We start from the raw sequence: 22,436 nt of genomic DNA, 5'->3' as shown, positions 1-22,436 counted from the left end.
ATAAAGGAGCCAAATGTTATAATATTCCCTCTCTTAGACATTTATAATCTCCAAATCTATTGGAGAGAATTTGAAATATGGTATGAGGAACACTGCAGATGAAAATTATTACTACTTAATGATACAGCATTAAAAATATTACTGTTACTATTACTAATCTATATATAAAGTTGAAGTTTTCGTCGCACCCACATTGATATTAACAGCCTACTTTTTCTATTTAAAAATTATTAAAGCATACTTAATATACTCAGCCGTGGATATGCGAGCTACTAAATAAAGATTAATTTGTATATTCTTTGGAAAACCGAAGTTTATTAATTTTTATGTTTTTTTTTAAATTATTTTTTTATGTTTTTATTATTTATTATTATTATGGATTGATTTCATTAAACTATTACACCCGGTTCTATTTCTGCATAGTTTCTACATTGACCATTATTGCATAGCATATTGGGTGTATAAGTTCTAGCACAAACATTGTGTGCGTGTGTATACACACACACATAGAGAAAAGTGATCTTGCCTGTGTGTGTGGAAAGTTTCTACCAAACTCCTTTCTGAATTTTTAATATACAGACTAAAACTTGATATATAGGGGATTTGGACTTGTGGAACAATTTCGATTTTGTTTTTAGCCTAAAAAAAAAAAAAAAAAAAAAAAAAAAAAAAAGTTGACCTTGGCAGTAATACCCTGCTGTTATTTTTACGCATGTGCAAAATTAAACATTTATAGCTCAAAGTCACTTAATTTTTAACCTTTCAGAACCGTCTGTCAGTAGCTCAGATGACAACAATGTTGGAGAGATAAATAACGGCCAAGTCTTTTGGTTTCAATTCTAGTGGATGGCACCCAAGTTTTTTTTAGTTTTTTTTTTAATAACTTCTGAAATCATTACTATATACTGAATAATAATCAATAGAGAATTTGCTCTATAATAATATAAAATGTGCAAGAATTAAAATGAAATATTTATGCACATTTTACAACCAGGCAATGCTGGGTGGCCTACTAGTAATAATAATAAACCCTTAGATCCGTCAAAAGATATTTGACAGAATAATAAACTTAAACTTAGTTTAAATAAAAGGTTCAGTTCAAAATTCCATACACATTCCAAAATTCCACAGAAAGATTGACAAGTTCAGCAAGATACACCTGAAGAAGGTTGGAGATTACATCGACCAGGACATTGTGAAAAAACACTCAAGATGAGAACAGTAGTCTGAAGAATCAAAATACAAAACTAAATTTAATATGAAGAGTACTAATGATGTTGGATGTGTCAGGAGGTTGTGCTAAGATTAGAATACTAATAATACTTATAGGATGCCAGATTGAATTAGTTGTATGAATCAGCATGAAACAAGGTTTTGGATAAACTCGATTCTGTTGTTGGTATAGGTTCTCATACACACCCACAAGAATCAGATACTTTCATGAAGGTTGCCAACATCTAAAAGTGAAAACGATGTTAGGAATCTGACTGGATTCGAACTTGGCACATACAGGCTGTCAGGCTACATTTGGTATCCACTTCATCACTGCCATCTCCCTTGATTTATTTAAATCAAGAATTTGAATCACGATCGTTAAAAATCTCATGAAAATACTAACGGTCTAAAGCATTTTGTTTCGTTACTCATTTCATCTCATGAGTTGGTCTCTCGCTCTCTCTCTTACCACTTTACATTTTACTTACCTCTGGTTTTGTAATCCACTGTTATGGTAATAATAGTAATGTCCGCCATGCTCCGCTGGGGAACTATACTTAGCAAAATTCCACTTCTCAGTTAAGCTATTTAAAAAAAAAAATAAATAAAAATAAAAAAACATCTACATTAATATTTGAAAAATTAAAAAGGCCATTTTTGTTTCAACTTTATAAAATTCACATTTGATCGTATATTGATAGCTGTCGCACACAGTGGAAACTCATAAGATATTGACCATGGATTTGAACTGGAAATATAATTTGCAACATTTAAATTTTATAACATACAATGTTAAAAATTCACACCAAATGTAAAAAAAAAAAAAAAAAAAAAAAAAAAAAAAAGAAAACGTTCGAAAGTCTGACATTTTAAAAATATGTTCTAATAATAGTTTTGTTGTTTGCATGCATAGTTCATAAACAATACAAAAGGTTAACGAATGGGACAGGGTTATGAAAGGGTAGGATTAAAAGGCTTAAGTTATTTGGAAAGCTTCATTGTAGACATTTTACATGAACATCTTTTAAGAGTAAAGGTTAATCAAATTATTGTTTGGTTGTTTTATTTTATGGCATATCAACCTTTTTTTTTTTTTAGGTTATTTCATGCAGAATCCAGTTATTTGAGAAAAAGAATTACTATATTTCAAGTTCTTTATATCTCCAATCAATCAAGATTCTACCTCTACTCTTCAAATGAGGAGTTAGTAAAATGAAGAACAATAATTTTCCTTTCTGAATTTTTGAGATTGGGGTTGATTATTCGTATTACTTGGAATCTTCGGACTACTGTTCTCATCTTGAGAATCATTTTCACAATGTTTTGGTCAATGTAACCTCCAAACTTGTTCAGGTGTATCTTGTCGAACTCAGGAATCTGGACCGCAAGGACCCGTGATACAGTAGTTCGAGTACTTGGAAAAAAAAAAAATCAATTATAAAGTGCTATGTTCCTGAAGGTTGAAGGTTCAATCCTCAATGTGGGTGACCAAAAAAAATACAATTGCGAATTACTTAGGGCCTCTATCCAATCATGGCTGACAGAATGAGAGCATGCTACCTCCCTGAAGTAAATAAAGGATTCTGTTCGAAATTCCGCCCAGATTACAGAGCTCGGCAAGATTCACCTGAAGAAGGTCAGAGATTACATCGACTGAAACGTGAAAATGACGCTCAAGATGAGAACAGTAGTCCGAAGATTCTAAATAGTATGACTAACTTTTCCTTTCGTCAAGTGGAAACTTAATTATGTTATAGTTCATCTTTGTTGTGCTCTTTTATTGGTCTTGCCAGATTTCAGGAGAAGAAGAATTCTAGTCTGGTGGAGTATCCAGCTAAGTACTGTTACTTGAAGTAACATCACTAAGAGAAGGTGCAACAGCCAGTTTACAACAATGTCAAAAAGAATATCATTTGGGGTTCGGATACTGTTATTTAGAATATTTGATCAGGATTTACTTGCGAGGAGAAATATTCTCATGCCAGGTTGTATAGAGAGACTGAAGATGCTTCAGGATGATGTCTCGTTGGCATTCAAAATTTCCTAATGTGGGAAAATTTTCACTCTGATACTTGAAGGAAAATTCCTTTTTGTAATACTGAAAATTTGCTAATGCAAAGCAGTGTTTATTTGCTTAAGTAAACTTTTGTTGTTGCACAGTTAATAAAAAGAAAGATCCTCATTTGTAAGTAGTCCGGTCTGAGTTCAATTCTCAAATAGACTTGCATGGTAGCTGTTACAGTTTGATTGAATTAAGAAAACTTTTTCTTTTTTTTTATTAATTTGTGCACTACTTTCTACAATACTATCATTCAAACATCCCCATGTTTGAATGATATGGTTAAGTGGCAGGCTTAGTCATTTAGAACTGCTTTAAAGCTTCACTGCTCACTCATCATTTTACCAAATTTCAAACAATTATTACAGTTTAAAGATCACCTTCTCAGCTATATTGTGAAAAAAAAAAAAAAAAAAAATTTTAATTTTCATTTAGTAAAACAAAAGTTATGAATTTACTGCCATTCAAAATCATAAAAAAACGTAAGGGGGTGAGCAACATTTTTTATGACTAGTTTCCATAGCAACCATGTTGCTTCAGCGACTACTGTTGCTACCAATTCACTGCTCTCACAAAAAGAGAGTAACAAGTAAAAAAGAGAGAATGAAAGGGAGATAATGGGGGGAGATTTTATTGTAAGCAAACAAGTGCCGTATATTGTTATTTATATGTATGTTATGTTTATGGGGGCAAAAAATAAGAATGAAATTAAACAAAGAACAAGTGAATTTACTAGTAGCTTGGAAAAATCATGGATTACAATAGAAAAATGCGAGCATGAAAATATGGTTAAGCTTAAACATGGAAAAGAAAAGGACAAGATATTCTAGTAAAAAATATAATAAATTCATAACTTAAAATATTGCAGCATTTAGAATTTTATTTTTAAATTCAATTTAACATTATATAATCAATTCTTAATGCTGCAATATTTTAAGTTATAAATTATGTTTTACTAGAATATCTTGTTCTTTTCTTTCCCATGTTTAAGCTTAACCAGATTACTTTTCATGCTTGCATTTTTCAGTTGTAATATAAAAATAGGTTACACAAATTCAACTTTTATAAAAATGAATCCTTGTGGACTGAAAACTAAATTTGTTGTCCTAATTAAATCTAAACCATTCCAAAGACTCCTTAAAAAAAGTTTACTACAATCAAGGAAATAGACAATGCAATATAGTAAAAGAAAAAAAGTTATTACCTGTCTTTAATCTTCTGGCGATATTCACATTCTTCGATGAATGGACCACTAACAGCATTTTGGGAATCAACAAATTCCTTTGTCTCTTCACTATCGGGATCTTCCAACCATCGATATGGGTCTGCAACCTAAAGATATTTACAATGTTACAAAATTCTAGCAAATTAATCTTTATAAGATTTGAAACTGATTTTTTTTCATTCAACAAATAACCATAATCATTTTAAGATTATATAAAAACCATATGACCTGTACATAATAACCTTATGACACATGACCTCATAGGTCAATGTTGATACATTGTACGGTAATGTATATATTCAGTGCGTTGAATCAATTCTAAAAGCCAAATAGATATTTAAAAAATACATTTACTTAATAGTTTATGGAACATGTATTAGATTTGAAGAAATTGTATAATTATTATTTAAAACATTTTTTTGTTTTGGTACGTATTCCATTGATAAACATTTATTGCCTTTGATCTTGATTTAATCTATGATACTAAACTTTGTTTTGGTGCGAGTCAAGATAAAATACTTGCATGCAAAATATACTGCCTGAACAGTGAACTCCTAAAACTATGAAATTTTTTTTATTTTAACTTATTAAGTGTCATGGTTGTGGCATTCACCTGGGTTCAGTTGGGCCAGCTCTTTCCAACAAGTTCACTATGTTCTGAACATAGGCACGAGGCTTCAAGGCTGCTTCTGCTAGAAGTGCAAGCCATTCGCAGCTCCAATGATGGACCCTGTAAAGATGGGGGTCCAGAATCAGTTCAGCATCCTGCTTCATTGTCCCGAGTCAGGTTTTGAGTTGACCACTGCAATGTTTCTTTTAATCTGGTGGTGGAGCTGGGTCAATTACTTCACAAGATTAAGTTACTAGAGTGTCAACGAAGGGTGTGGCTGAACCAGCAAAGACGTCTGGTAAGGAGAGATTTTTGGAGAGAGTGATTCATGCAGAGTGTGTGAATCATACCGTTCGGGACAAACTATAGTGGATACAGAGGATGTATCTATGTATATGAGAATCTACATTTTTTTTTTACTATTGTAAGGACAAAAAATGAGTTTTAATACACAAATTGAAAGGAAAAAATTATTCTATTGAGAAAGCGAAATATTAACTCCTATAAATAGAACATTGGGTACATGCAATATATTTTAGAAATCAAAAGGGTATACGTTTAAGATAAAATTTATACATTATGGTAAGGTGCAAAGCAGTTTACATAGAGTTACATTGCACTTTTGGCAATAATTTAGTAACAAAACCTTTTTATATAAGTTCATATATGATTGAATAGATAGAATTTTAGCAAATTTCACAAGACTTAAGAGTTCCAACAACTCTTGGAGAAAAAGTGGATGAATATAGATGAATTTTATCTTTTCTTCAGAGCAATTATGCAGTTAGCACTACTATTAAATATTATATTGATTTTAAAAAGAAATTATTTGGTATCCTATTTATAAGACAGTGGGACCTAATGGTTAATACATTTTATTTTTACTACATTTCATTCTCCCTTCTTATCTAAAACATTCAATAAGCAAACAAAAAAGATTTTCAGGTTTGGTATTATATAGATACATACACAATGCTTCTGTAGAAAAATACATTTTCTAAAGTCGTGTTCATACAGGAAGACTTTAATGTTTGATACAAGGATGCATAAAGTCTATAAAAATACAGTAAATCGTATCCGCATATTTCAGAAACAGCTTTAACCACTCCACCCTCTTGGATACATTGCACACAACAAACCAGTTCAGGGATATAGGATTTCTGCAAATTAATGAAAGTAGCTTTGTTTTTAGCTTGTAAAAAGGGATTTTTCAGATAGAATTTCCTTCCTGTCTTTGGGGTTTTATTCTTCTGCCTATCACCATTTCAAAATAAGTATAATGATAGTTACGCCTTTCTTAGTAATTGAACAAGTTATTTTGGTGTGAAGTGTAAGTGTATATATATTTCAATATTTTCTTAAGAGGAAATTACACCAACAGATGAAGTAAAAGATGGGACTCACAAGAAAGCTTGTCCATCTGCTCCCCAATTCAAATGCATCTAATGATTAACTTCAATGTAAATTTAACTTTTTTAAAAATCATTATCCATTGTTTGTTTGGTGACAATCTGATCTCCCTCGGTTAAGATGAAACACGAAGACTATACTGTCCACACAGTTACAAGTGCAGTCTTAGATGGTTAGGCTCAAACATCCATCAAGGTGATGCAGTTTCAGCCGCTTTCACGAAGGGAGTTGATATGACGTTGGATGCCGCAGTTGATGATCTCTAACTTCTTTCTTGCGCTGAAAAAGATCATCCAACTTAGCTGTTTCTTTTTCTTAAGTTCACTTGAAAGTAGTAATAATAATTGATGCTGACTCTGGTTGTAGTTTTCGTATGAAATTAATTATTCACAAAACAGAAAATAAAAAAAAAGAATGCACAGTTTTTCACAGGAGAATCAAAAATAAGAAATATATTGATTTCAAGCTTCTTTTTTCTGGTAGTTACAATAGTCGATGAACGGGGCCGTAGTCTTGTTTTCAACAACAGATTTCTTGCTCATATATCGGTTAAAAGAACGAGTGCTTTCTCGAATGGGCTGGGGGTGTGGAGCGATGGACAGTCTATCTTAGAGTGAGACTCCAAAACCGGAGTCAAACTTACTTCAGACCAATTTTTCTTGTTCTGCAGTGTCTTATGTACCCAGGGCTGGTGTGGATCGGAGCATACATGGGTATTCCATTCAACCAATCATTGTCCAATCTGTTACACCTTGAATAATCAGATACCTTCCACTTATTCCGATCGGGTAACTTTCCACAGAACAAAGGTTCTCATTGACAATTTTCTCATGCACTGGGTGACTTCAGTCCTTGACCCCCCCCTCCCCATCCAGTCAGATTTTTAGCCTAAACAACCCGCGAGATACCTCCAAATAATCACCTATACAGCAATATTGTTTCATATTTTCAACTGTTTTTTCCGTTACAAAGAAAAAATGTATTTCAGATCGGCAACCCACCATCTCTCTCTAGCAGGGTTATCTGCTGTCATCCTGAAACCTGCCATTAAAATTAAAAGGCTCTAATTCCTCTTTTGCTGGTCCCCTTCTAGGGCAATTTTCAACCATAGCTCTAATTTAGCTCTCCGTAACTCCTTCTGGGGTAACCTCTATCCACCGTGGCTGCTTGGGTCACAGTTTCATATGCAATAAACTTTTTTTAACTTAAAAAAAAAAAAAAAAAAAAAAAAATTTAAAAGACTTTAATATATATATATATATATATATATATATATATATATTAAACTTGACAATGCAATCTTATTTTATATATTACTGGCAGGAGACCAGATGTTGCCCGAGATTGAACAATGATCACACTCCAATATTTTTATTGTCATCGAAATTGGTGAAATCGCCCATTTTTTTCAATCAAATCTATTGACTGCCTATTCTAGTTGGGAACCCATTGCAGTGCCCCAAGAAGAAGCTCACACAGCTCTCACTTTGATTTAGTCAACAATACATAATGGTCTAGACTGCATTGTAGAGAATCTATTGTTGATTTTATAAAATTATTTCTATACACAATGGCTTCAATTAAAGTTTAAAATGCAAAAGTCAAGTATCATGGTTCAATTGTGCTTTCAACTCCAAGTTTTTTTTATATAATATATATTTTCAGAAATGACTGATAGGTAGATACTACTGGTTAAAGAATTATAAACTTTAAGTGGGACCTGTGGAAATTATACAATTGTATCCTCTGTGACATGTTCCCATTCTATGAACATCCAGCGTGAATGCAGTACCCATAATGTTATAGTAACACCTTTATTCAAACCAAAACATGCTTATCTAAGTATTCATATTAATGTAGTTTTAAAAATATCTGGTTATAGATTATCATCAAAAGCCTTGTATGAGTTTGTGATATATTGCCGACATCTGGTATGAACACAAGCCCTCCAAAATATTATAGTGCCATCTTTCGATGGAACAAATACTACACTTTGATTTTACCTCAAATACCAAAGAAGGTGATTTTTAGTTCGAGATAAAAGCAAAATTTGAGGAAATTTGCATTGCAGCTTTGGCAATTAAGCAATCTTATCTTAAAAAAAAAAGAGGGGGGGGGAGCGATAATATACAAACATGAAATTGTTTCAGCATTTTATTATATAGATACTCTGCATTACAATTAACAACTTATTTTCACCTGAAACTATCTTATTTCATATTAATCAGTTACCATGGATACAGTATGTTTTTCTAAATACTTTTTAGTTCCAGGGTTGTCTCCCTTATTTCATTTTTTATTTATTTTTCTTATTTTAAATGGTTTCAGAATACAAATTGATTGAAACTTTTTTGGTACTCCTGCAGTATTTTACCCACCGATTTCACGATCTTAGCCGAGCGTTGACGAACGCTTTCGGCGTTAACGCCGACGAAAGCCAAGAATTCGGAGCTACGGTGCAAGAACGCTAAAAGTATGTGAATAGCAACAACATTACAAGGAAAAGATATTACACACACACAACAAAATGGATAAAATTAATACAAAAAATTTGGATAAAATAAATCACAAACACTTACCGTAAGTTTTTTTAAAGTAAAATAAATTTATTTTGTTGAATATTTTTTTTTTTTTTGGTTCATTTTGTTTTCCGATAGCTTTTTTTTTTGGGGGGGGGCAGGGTAAGCAACAGTAATAAACACTTCAATGTTTTTTTTTTTGTTTGTTTTTAACAAAACGTTATTAAACAGTAACAACAATTTTTTTTTTTTTTTTCAGTAATGTTTGTAGAGGGGGGGGGGGACAACAATTACTGTTTATCTTTAGTTCCGACTGGAAGATTTTCTACTGACTGTAGAGGCAAAGTAGGGAGCAAAGGGTTTTCAGAGGATGTGGAAAGAAGCTCCTTCCCAACCGGGTAGCCTTCCGCAATTTGATTTATTATGGAGACAAAAGGGTTGTGTCTAAATTTTTGTCTCCACATAAATTCGCATAAATATGTTTCCAACAGCTCCCGGGTTTTTTTTTTTTTTATCGCTAAATTAAATAGCTGAAATGAAAGGCTGTGTATTTTTACTTTGAACAATAAAATAACTGAAATGAAACGCTATGTGTGTAAATTCCAATGAAAATTATTCGTCTGCTGCGCGTTCGTTTGAAGCGCCCTGATTGGCTGATAGAGTATCGTACCGCTCACCATGTTCCGGCGTTTTCCGACGGATGTCGATCAACGCTCGGCTAAGATCGTGAAATAGGTGGGTAAAATACTGCAGGAGTACCAACTTTTTTTATAAACCAGATCACCCATAATCGACTGGGTCAATACTTCATACATGGTCTATTACTTGTATTTGTAGTGGCTATCATCCTGATCAGATTGAGCCGGCTTCCTCCTAAGCACAAACTGAATCTCAAATCATCACAGTTCAGTTTCAACAATCTTGGACCAGGTCGCAGGAAATGGCTAACCACCCTCGATTCCAATATTGGAAACCAACTACTTATCGGCCAGATAGTACCATCAGGTTGTCCTTAATTCTTGTCACCCAAGTCTTCAGTTGCCCACTAACACATTTATACCATCCAGGCAGAGAGGAGGGGGGGAGGATTTTGCGAAGGAATTCTCCCGCTAGTTGACGAGCCACGTGTCCAAACCATCAGAAATATTGTTGAAGAAGGATGGACGGTAGGGGGCATAGGTTTAGTTTTAGGCAGAGAGCAGAAACTGGAACATGATCTCCATGGCAGCAGCGCAGAATGTTGCAAAGAATCGTTGCCAAAGACTTCCAGTTTTTTTTGTTTTTTTTAACAAAAGAGTCGCCACTTATCAAAAAGAAGCTTTGTTCATGGAACATACATTTAGGTTTAGGCACAGACAAAGGGTGGGGGAAATTATTGATAGTGGTTTCAGCTAGAGGAGTATTTTTTTTTGTGAAAGTCAGGCCAGGAGGGACCATAGATTGGAGCTCAGACCAGCACTTGCCATGAAGATAACGATAAAGCAGAGATAGGCTCACAACATCATTCTATGGGAAAGAGGTTGCAAAGAAGAGAAAAGGGTATCCTCCACTAGGCTACAAAGTTATTTTGAATTCTGTCAAAGCAGGATAAGCTGCTTCTTAGCAGCTCCTGCCCATATGTGGCAACAGTACTGCATCCTTGGATGTACTTGACTCTTATACAGGTAGAAAATTGCATCAGCAGTGAGATATCTAATGGAGCAGTAGAACGATCCCACCATTTTCCCAGCAGCCCCGGCAACGGATTTGATGTACGCGATCTTGGTATCCTTGTTTTATCGTTATTTCCATGGCAGGTGCTCGTGTGAACTCCAATCTCTGGTCCCCCCCCCTCGCCAATCCTTCACGAAAAAACACCCGTCTAGCTGAATCCACTGAAAAATTTCCCCCACTCTTTATCTGTGCCTAAATCAAAACAGATTCCATGAACAAAGCTTCTTTCTTAGAACTGCATGCCTGTGGAACTGTTCCATCTGCCTGCTTCCCTCCTGACTACAACTTAGATGTCTTCAAGTCCAATGTTAACAAATTCCTAATGAAACGCCCTCTTAAGTAAACACTTCATTAAATCTCCACAATAACGTACTGTACTTGCAATAACCCTTATCACTGAGTGGCTTCCGGGCCTTGATAAGTGGTGACCACCGTGTAAAAATAAAAAAGATCCATCTCAGATCAGAAGTAAAGATCAGACCTAGAAGTATGTCAAAACATGGAGCCTCTCCAAGACAAAAGCCATTCTTTCAATTGATGCCAGGCAGGGATCAGAGCATTGATGATGGAAAGATAGAAGCTTGGTTTTAGATGTATTAAAATTAACCAGCCACCATTTTCCCCATTGCACCACGTGATCAAGATCAGAGGAGAGAGAATCCTAGAGAACTTGGTTATTTACTGCCTTTGAAGTGTTGGCACAGATGGTAGTGTCATCAGCATAAATATCTATGAATGATCTTATGTGTTTTGAGAGATTCACTGGTCAACAAATTTTTATTTTTTTTCTTTGGCAGACCATCTAGGAGTGTTTTCTGGGGTTTTGAAGGTCGCTGATTACGAATATAACATTGGTTTTGCCAGATTGGCTCTAGTTTAGAAGATACTGATAGCCTCAAATAAGCCTAAACTGCTAAAATTCTCCCTGAAATACTTCAATATAGAAGCAGTAAATAATAATTTTCTGATATTATTGAATCATTATAATGATTATGTATATATTGAAGTATTTCAGGGAGAATTTTTATATAATTATTTATATAGGGAGAATTTTTATATAATTATATACTGTAATTACTTAATAACATGTTCCATAAATATAGTTGCAGTATGAATTAAACAGTAATTAAGAATTTTCTTTTTAATTCCACAGTTGAAAATAAGTTCCAGAGAGAAAATGAGTTCTTCTAGATGTTGCAGATATGAACCGGATGTCTTTTGTTACATCTGTGGACAGTATATGATGGCACAACAAAAGAGGAATATTACAGACTTTGTCAAGAGGGCGTACAAAGCATACTTCGATATGATACTTGGTGACCAAGACAAGTCTTGGGCCCCACATATGGTGTGCAAAACCTGTGTAGAAAGTCTCCGCGGTTGGACCAACGGTAAGCTGAAGTTGAAGTTTGCTGTACCAATGGTGTGGAGAGAGCCCAACAATCATTTTGATGACTGCTACTTCTGTCTCAATGACATGACGGGGTTTAACAAGCACAAGAAAGCAAATTGGCAGTATCTGAGCCTGGATTCTGCTATCCATCCTGTTGCGCACTCTGAGGATCTACCTGTGCCTGTTTTCACCAGTTTGCCTGAAACCGAAGATATTCCAGCTGATCTTTCAATATCAAGTGATGATAGCTGTAGTGACTATGAAGAACCCTCAAATGGCCCTCAGCTTTTCAATCAATCTGAACTTAATGACCTAGTGCGAGACCTTTGTTTGTCGAAGGAGCAGTCTGAAGTTCTTGCATCACGACTCAACGAGAAAAACATTCTTGATTCTGGCACAAAGTAACATACTATAGGACAAGGGAAGGCAGCTTGCTTCGTTTCTTTTCTAAAGAAGACGACCTGGTCTTTTGTAATGACGTTTCTGCACTTCTTAACTGCATGGGGATCTCATCATATGACCCAGCAGATTGGCGTCTCTTCATAGATAGCTCGAAAGCAAGTCTAAAAATTGTACTTTTGCACAATGGCAATAAGTTTGCTCCTGTACCAATTGGTCATTCTACCAAGATGAAAAAAGAGTATGATGCTATCAAATTTGTTCTTGAAAAGCTGAATTACAACACTCATAAATGGCTGATTTGTGTGGACTTGAAAATGGTGAATTTTCTGCTTGGTCAGCAAAGTGGGTACACAAAGTATCCCTGCTTTCTTTGTTTGTGGGATAGAAGAGCAAGAATCCAGCACTGGAGAAGGGAGAACTGGCCAGAACGAGAAAGTCTCGAAGTCGGCACAGCCAACGTCATCAATGAGCCTTTGGTACCCAGGGATAGAATCATCTTCCCTCCATTGCACATAAAACTAGGGCTCATGAAGCAGTTTGTTAAGGCGTTGAACAAGGATGGGGATTGCTTCAAGTACATATGCAGGCAATTTCCAGGTCTTTCCATCGAAAAAGCTAAAGGTGGCATCTTCGATGGACCTCAGATTCGAACGCTCATGAGGGATTCTGACTTCACTAATCATATGAACACGGTTGAGTTAAATGCTTGGGTGTCCTTCACAGATGTAGTGACACACTTTTTGGGAAATCACAAAGCTGACAATTACAAGCAATTGGTCCGTAAGATGCTACTGCATACGGAAAACTAGGGGCAAATATGAGCATTAAAGTTCATTTCTTGTTTAGCCACCTCGACAGATTTCCTGGTAATCTTGGTGATTACAGTGAGGAGCAGGGAGAGAAATTCCATCAAGACATCAAAACAATGGAAGAGAGATATCAAGGCAAATGGGATGAGCACATGATGGCAGACTACTGCTGGAACCTTTTGAGAGACTGCCCAAAAGTTGCTCACAAGCGAAAATCGTATAAACGTCAATTTTAGTTTTGTGAATAAAATATTGTTTTGTGTGTTCATTGTAACTAAGAATCTAGTGTATAATGCTTTGCATTAATTTATGATATATAACTGATTATGTAAATGTTTTTTTTTTCACTTGGAGAATTAAAATTCAGCAAATTTTTTGTATATCCTCGAAATCTATGAAAAGTGTTCAGTTATAGGATAAATGAAATGATGTTATATCTAACTTAACTTGTTAGATTGAGATTTTACACTGTCTTTGTGGTTTAAGATTATTATAAAAATCAATATCTGACATTTATGCACTATTTAGCCGTTTTTTGTACGTTTAGCTATGGTCGCGAATGGGTGATTTCAGACAAACGACCCCCCTGTGATATCTCAAAAACTAGAGCCAATTTGAAAAAACTAATGTCAGATTCTGATTCAGCGCCCTTGAAAACCATAGAAACCAGTCTTACTTTGCCTGCCAAAAATATTGTGTTGACCAGTGATTGATGTAGATCAGGAAAAGAGTTGAGCCTAGAATATTAGAGAGAAATGATTTAATAATTGAAAACGGAGTTTGTGCAAATCTGCTACTCTCAGGTCACATCTCACATCCATAAAGAATGATTTTCATCATTGCCTGATGATTTTTGTGCTGGCGGTTGAAGATCTGATCAGTACAAAGTCCTGTCTGATCAAAAGCCAGCTTGAGAAGGGCATGCATGGGAATTGCGGACACTTTGGAATTGACGCAGCAGGAGAATCGCAAAGGCCTTTGCGACGACATCAATGAGGCTTATTCCCCAGTAATTTGAGCAGATTTTCCTGTTGCTCTTTTTGAAAAATGGGAGAAGCAGTGCCCCATTCCAGAGCACTAAATTGCCTTGAATACTTGTAGAATCCACAGGGCAAGCAGCTCAGGCATGGCATTGTAAATTTCCACCGGTATCCCCTCCACACCAGGAGCCTTGTTGTTTCACAAGTGGCACAAGACATCTCTCATTTCATTCAGCTTAGGAAGTGCAGTGCTGCAGTCATTTTCCTTGGCTGTGGCCACATCTACATGTGCCGCAAGAGTAGAGTGATTAAGCAGTTTGTCAAAGTGTTTTTTCCATCATTTCAGTCATTCACCCCAGTTTGTAATGTGCGATTAGAAGAGAGTGCGATAAAAGTTTGGGAAATCTACTTTATTTTGGTAGTATTTTACATGGTTTGTAGAAAAAACTTTATTACAGGCAGAATTAATCATTTAATTGTTTTTTTCTTTATGACAAGGTGTGAAACCACTTGATCTAAAGACCTAACAAGGATGAAAGATAATGTCTTGTAACTTATACATCTTCTGCTGAAGAAAAGATAGCCAATGTATGAAATAAATCGAAAATCACCATTGCTATTTCTTCGTAAAGTAAATTTAACAAAACATAAAAAATTAACCCCATAAATTAATTCTCCATCCTTTAAAACTCATTAAAAATGATATTACAAGTCTCACTAGTCTATTCATGAAGTTATCTTGTGAGATTTTCAAAGTCAGACCTAAATAAAATAAATATTTCACAAAAAATTTAAAAAATATTAGTAAACTTTCTAGATAAAAGAAAAACTTCATTTTAATTTTAAATAAGCAAACACTTTTGTAAATGAATTTACTAAACTATTTTCAAAACTTATAAAAGTCGACATTTCAAATGTGAATGGCGAGTTGACTTAATGTAAAAAATACTAAAATTTTTACCAAATTGACTTTTTCGTTTAAAAATTAAATTATTTAATTTTATTAAAATTTTATTTTTTATACAAAAAAATTTTTTTTTTTTTTAATATAAAACGTACAATTGTCGAATTTTATTCTTTCGATTACTTTCGATTGTATTGCCGCATGCACAATTTTTACTGTTCTGATTTTTTAAATTCGCAATTCCAATTGTCCTAACTCTAATAATAACGTAGCCATATTTTAATGTAATAATAGTCATCTCCATTGCAAATAAAAACACCCAAAAATGACTTTACTGCATCTCAAGTATCACTGGCTAAACATACTATTTAATGTAGTAGAAATGTGGTAATGTCTTGAAACTACTATTTCTGATGTTGTTTACTGGACTAAATAATAAAACAGGAAAAAATGCATGAAAACAAACTCTTGTAATTTGGGAAGTTACTGCATATCTTAATGTACTGAATTAACCAACTGTTTGTTTGATAACAATTTGTACTTTTTACTGCAGTTCCTCCGTACCAGGCAGTCAAAGAAAAAATTTCTGGAAAAGATTTTAAACGTGATTTTACACTTATGTGTTTAAGCATTTAAGATTTCAAAACAAAACTAATGAAATATATTTTTCCTGTAAATGAAGAAACAGTACTACTAAGTCTGTTACAAAGAAAATGTGTACCTCCTACCAAACAAAAAAATAAAACTTTTTACAACTACCAGCATCTTATATCTTTATAAAACCATCATCCGCTCATTGTTCATGTTGCCACATCTGGGTTGGTGGACCAACCACTAGTCCAGAGTGAAAAATAAAAAAGTCTAGACCTATTAGTCTCACACTGCCTATAAAGCTCCAACCCCATCACCACAATGTTATATCCCTGTGCTTGTTTTAGAACTTCCACAGAATATGCTCCAATGAATTTACTGCACCCCCCTACACACACCCCACAAAATGCCTCTGACCAACCAGACTAGCAATAAAACCCCATCTTTTCACTGTAGAGATCCCTAGATGCCGGAAAACTTTCTACTCTAATAACTTCTTTAAGTTCTTATATTTCGAATTCCCTCCCTGTTGTGATTGTATTAATATGCAGAAATTTAAATGCAATGTGAACAAACATCTTGTTACATAAAACTTCCCACTTAGAATGCTATAAATCTTGCCTCAAATAACAGTACCCCTTATGACTGAGTGGAAATATGCTTTGCTTGAACAAAGGTTAAAAAAATAAATAAAAATTAAAACATTTACAAGTTAGTATCATTCACGAGATATTTGAGGTATATGCAAAGATTATCAGTACTTCATTAATAACATTTTCAAACTTGATCAAATGGAATAAAAATAAAGATTAATCCCAAAAATATTTTCTGCATCAATTATGGAATTGTTATAATCTTTAAGATTTTTTTTTTTTCGTTTTTGTTGTCATAAGTGATATCCTGATTAAAACAATAATTATCTAGATATAATTATATTGATAAAATTCACTTTGAATAATAATACGCTTATCTTTAAATAAAGACACTTCTGTCAAAGCTGTTAAATCGTTTAGATAAAATTTACGAATTGTCTTAAAGAAACTTTCTGCTTTGTAATGCGTTACAATAACAATTTCAAAGCAAATGAAAAAGTGAACAAACAAAAATTTTAAATCTAATCTATTATATAAAAGGAACCTTGTGCGTGTGTGAGCGAGTTTGTTCCCTATAGACTCAAAAACGGCTAGGCCAATTTTTATGAAATTTCACAGAGATACTTTATGTGTCTGGTAGTGTTCTTAGATAGGTTTTGGGGTTTGTATTACTGTACACACAGATTCGAAAAAGTTGTCAAAAAAAACAAATATATAACAAATAAATGTTATCAAAGGCAAGATAAGTTACTTTTCTGCCCAACTGGATATATTTTTTGTGTTTTTATTCAATGTAACATATTTATTCAGCTCGAAAAACATACAGTGTTTACCGATGTATTGGAAAATTCAAGATGGCATCTCACATCCTCTTTAACACTGTAAGTTTGGGAAAAGGTGTTATAAATAAAAAAACTAAACAAAATACTATTAAAAACCCGCCGAATATATGTCAACCTATTTCACGGTAACATATATTGAGCAAGTTTTTTACAGTATTTTATCCGGTTTTTTATTTATAACACCTTTTCCCAAACTTACCGTGTTAAAGAGAGAATCAGACGCCATCTTGAATGTTCCAATACATCGGTAAACACTATGTTTTTCGAGCTGAATAAACATGTTACATTGAATAAAAACACAAAAAATATATCCAGTTTGGTAGAAAAGTAACTTATCTTGCCTTTGATAACATTTATTTGTTATATATTTGTTTTTTGACAACTTTTTCGCATCTATGTGTACAGTAATACAAACCCTAGGTTTTGTATCAGAATGTTTTTGATAAGTATTGATAATCAAAATAATCCGATGTAACAGGCGATTTTGACCAAAGTTAATATCTTACATAACCTAATATCACAAGTGCATTTGAGAAGTTTTATTACCACACAGGCCAAAAGGCCCGATACATAAAATCAATAGTAGGTTCTTTGATATGATAAGGGTGTGTTCAAAATGAATGTTTATGTTCAAAGGAAACCTGAACCGTGATACTTGACCTTTTGCATTTTAAACTTTAATTCAAATGATTATACATAAAAAATAATTTTATAAAATCAACAGTAGATGCTCTACAATGCAATGTACACTACAATGTATCATGAATTAAGTCACTGCAAAAGTCATGTAAAGCTTCCTCCTGGTGCACCGTAATTGGCCCCCAACTAGAGCAGGCAATTAATCGATTTGATTGAAAAAAAATGGATGATTTCACAGATTTCAATGACAATAAAAATATCAGAGTGTGAAACATTCACTGATCATCATTCAATCCTGGGCAACGTTAGGTCACCCTGCTAGTAAGAAAATAATTCTTATAAAATTCGTTCAAGGGAAAACCTCAAAACAAAAACAGGATAATGTAAATTTGAAACATCAAACAGAAAGTACAATGGTGTCTTTATATCTTTATATACCAGAGAAATATATAATTTAACACAAAAAGTTGTTTTGCCTACATTTGCTAACGTGTAAAATCATCTGAAAGTTTTCTATGTTAGATCCAAATAGCAATAGATTTGAAAAATCGACATTTGATTCTGACTAGCAATTTCTTCCTTTTTAAACTGGCAGCATGTTCTTTACACTAAAAAAAAAAAAAATAAAATAAATTTTTTTAAAAACTTAAGTTTTAAAAAAATGCAATCTGCTCCAGTTTTTCAAAACTAATTATTTTCTGCAAAAACAATCGAGACGATTTTATGTAGTAACTTAAAAACAAGCTGTGCGTGTGTGTGAGATGATGCCACAAAAAATAGTGAAGAAATCATGAATGTGAAAAGTGTGAACGGCCAACATTGCCTTCACATTTTCGCCAGGTTACAGAAAAATCTAATGGATGGAGCAAAAGTTATGGAGTAAAAAGTGTCATTTTTTGCAATTTGGGGGGGGGGGGCATTTATGACCCCTTTTGAGCTCTTGTGAACAGCAAATCCCAGTGAAAATGGACAAACGGTGCAGTTTCGCACCTTAAGACATGTATATTTGAATTCAGCACCATGAAAAACCACTGTATAGACATACATATCAAGTTTTTAAGTAATATGAAAAAAAGAGCTACAAAAAGGCATGTTTTTTAGCCCTAACAGTCCAAGAGGGATGCAAACCAGAATTGTGTCAGGGTCACTGAATTTATATTAAAGAACAATAGCCTCCACATTTTGACCAAGTTTCAAGAAAATCTAATGGCTGGATCAAACGCTATGGAGCAAAAAGTGTCATTTTTCAGACATTTTGGGGCATTTTTGACCTCTTTTGAGTCCCTGGGTATGCTGAACCCCAGTGTAAGTGGATAATGGTGCAGTTTCAAGTCTTAATACCTGTATATTCGAGTTGCCCACCGTGAAAAACCACTATATAGTCAGACATATCAAGTTTTTGTTGAGAAATATAAAAAAAGCCACAAAAAAAAAAAAAAAAAAAAAAAAAAAAAAAAAGGAGTGTTTTAAGCACTAAAAATCCCCGGGGACACGAACCAGAATTTTGTCAGGGTCACCCATATTGTATTTATATTAAGAACACATTTTGGCCAAGTTTCAGAAAAATCTAATGGATGGATCAAAAGTTATGGGGCAAAATGTGTCATTTTTGGCCATTTTGAGGTATTTTTGACCTCTTTTGAGCCCCTGGGGATGCAATGGGAACTTTAACAAAAATATTTTTTTCACTGTGCACATCTATTTAATGAAATACAATTTGTGGCACGTCTGGGCAGGAGCTGCTAGAAGCACCTTATTCTAACTTGACAGAGTTTAAAATGGACTTCGTAGCTTAGTCAGGGGATGCCATTTTCTCTTCCCTGCAATCTCTTTCCCATAAAAGAGGTGTTGCAAGCCTGTCTCTGCTTTATCATTATTTTCATGGCAAGTGTTTATCTGAGCTCCAATCTATAGTACCCTCTTGCCTGACTTTCATGAAAAACACTCATCTAGCTGAAATCACAAATAATTTCCCCTACTCTTTATCTGTGCCTAAACCTAAACATATATTCCATGAACAAAGCTTCTTAATTAGAAGTGCACGCCTGTGGAACTCTCCTGTTTTTCTGCTTTCCAACTATAATATGGTCGTTTTCAAGTCCCAACATAATGAAGTTCTTGATGAGCCATCCTCTTATTTAATTCAATTTACCAAATTTCAACTACTAATGATTACTATGATATTGCCCTATTGACTATTATACACTTATTAAACCTTATTCTCGAGTGGTCTGCGGGCCTTGATAAGTGGCTCTAATTGCTACACTTTTTCCACTTTGTTTGAATTGCTTTTCCTCTTTCTCCAAAGCAAGGTTTTCACAGGAACGTATAGACTTAAAGTAACAAGTCTATGTCAAAATGATAAGCCCAAGAGAACTTAGAAACTCCTATAAGAACAGTGATCAAATGAGATTTTCTCCAGACACCATCAGCAGAAAGACGTCAGAATATTTGCTCAACAACACCCTTTGCCATGCCTTTGAGAGACTAGAGACAAGACGAACATGACTCAACAACTCGTATGCCAGGTTTTCTCATCTTGTGCACACATTTTCACATACTAACAAGAGTCAGGCGAACAGAAATAAATTGCTATTCACATCTATACGTGCATTAACAAGAACAAGGTAAATGAACACAAAATGCCATGCTGCCAAATACTCTCACACACGTATGTTCACACTATGTATTGACGTACACATTTTCAAGCATTGTGATTACAATCATAACTTGTTATTCAAATAGGTTTGCAAAAATGAACATTTACTGAAAATATCTCTTATATGCTTATAAAATTGTATATAAAAATGTTACGTTATAAAATCGTTTTTCTCCATTTTTTTCATTTACAAAATTGTTTATGTCTTAGTTAGCACTTACTACCTGGGGATCCTTCTATTCTCTTAAGGTGTTTATTTCTATTTTAATATGCATGGCTGTATATGTATCCTTCATCTTCCTTCACTAAAATATAACTTTTATATCTGATTTATGTTGGTGTGGTTCTCAATAATAGCCAAAGACATTATCGTCATTCAAAACGGCCCTATCAAGGCCTGAGACCACATCAATCTAATAATTCAAATTTTCTTTTAAATGGCCAATTAAGTCTTAAAATAACTGGTCTTTGCTAAAAGTTAAAAAAAAATTCTGGATAAGATTCTAAATTGGCATTTCACAATAAAATAAAAAAACATCTCCTGTTCAAAATATAATTGATGCGTTCATCTATTCAAATACAAAATCTCTTGATAGATAATAAAACCTCATAATTCACATTAAAGTAACAAATAACTGGATTAGTAATTTAAAAAATAAACATTGCTGATCTGATAATTATAGCAATATCAGGAAGACAAACCAAATAAAATTGCGACAAAGATGGCATAATTTAGGTTACTTAGTCCTAATTTCATTAATACTTCTGGGATTTAAGAATTATCTCCTTGACCAAAGTCCACAAGGATTAACCAGATTTAGATTAGTATTTCTCAGATTCTGTTTATGGCATTCCTTTAATCTTTGACAGTTTCTTTGTGTCAAGTGACTTGTTGAATAATACCTCAAAATTGTTGGCTGATCTTTTATTTTGGCACATTTAAAATTGAATGCTCAAAGTTTCATTTTTTTTCCTTTTTTTTTTTTTTTGTTTATTGGTGAGGGGGTTGGGAGGGGATCTTTAATTAAAGTTTATGCTTGATTCATTTTCAGCTGAACTCTAATTTGTAAATCAATTTCTATCGGATTCATAAACCCTGTTTAATCCTAATGTTCAGTTTGAATCCATTTTTTTTTTTTTATTAATTGATTACTTTTTACATCTGATCAACCTTTAGCCATTTTTAAATGTTTATTCTAGTGACATGTATTTTCATACTCTAATGACTTTTCTGGTTTTTCATATTTAACAGAAAGAATTTGATTGAATCTCTGAAATAAAAAAGACTTTACAATATTGATAAAAATTTTCATACAAATACATAGAATGAAGTAACAAAATAAACTTTATCCAACTCAATAAATAAATTTGCATATATACACACTATATATTTAAGAAACTTGTTTCTTATCATTGAGCACTTTCAGTTATAATAAAGTCCAACTTAGCTCATACAGGCTTTCAAAATATGGATATTCAATATATAGCTATTGTAGTAATTTGTACTAAATCCAAAAATGATTGCAATGATGCCACATTAGTCGGTACAGGCATGTATTTTATGTCTGCCCATTTTCGATCAGAAGTCCTAAGTTTGTTATCAATTATGTCCTAGATATTTGATCTTTTGTATAAAATAATTCATTTTTCCACACTCAGTGTAAACTACAATTTTTTTTTTCTTTTTGAACATTTACCTTAAAGGTTCCGAATGGTCTTCATGACTTGCTTTTTATTAGAATATCATCTAAATAAGCTGTTGAGAAATCCAGATTCACTAATGTTGTATCCATTGTTGGTTGAAAAATTGAGGGGCGCTACCTTTATTCCATATTGCAGTCTTTTTATTTCAAATTATCTTTTATGCGTATTA

The 22,436-nt window shown here is 33.5% G+C and overlaps 1 protein-coding gene across 1 annotated transcript in view; it reads right to left on the bottom strand.

Annotated features, from left to right (window-relative positions):
• LOC145243392 (prolyl endopeptidase-like) overlaps positions 1 to 22,436 on the bottom strand; it is a 78,622-nt gene that overhangs the window by 49,152 nt on the left and 7,034 nt on the right. The window contains exons 2-3 of the mRNA XM_080106231.1: positions 4,479 to 4,606; positions 1,704 to 1,799 (exon numbers count right to left, since the gene is read on the bottom strand). Of these exons, the coding sequence (XP_079962357.1) occupies positions 1,704 to 1,799; positions 4,479 to 4,606 (224 nt within the window). The remainder of the gene's footprint in view (positions 1 to 1,703; positions 1,800 to 4,478; positions 4,607 to 22,436) is intronic.

The sequence above is a fragment of the Euprymna scolopes genome, chromosome 22 (genome assembly GCF_053919585.1).
Source record: "Euprymna scolopes isolate OS-2025 chromosome 22, ASM5391958v1, whole genome shotgun sequence".
Lineage (NCBI taxonomy): Eukaryota > Metazoa > Mollusca > Cephalopoda > Sepiida > Sepiolidae > Euprymna > Euprymna scolopes.
The sequence above is the reverse complement of the archived record's forward strand: the minus strand, read 5'-3'. Positions and strand labels throughout refer to the sequence as shown.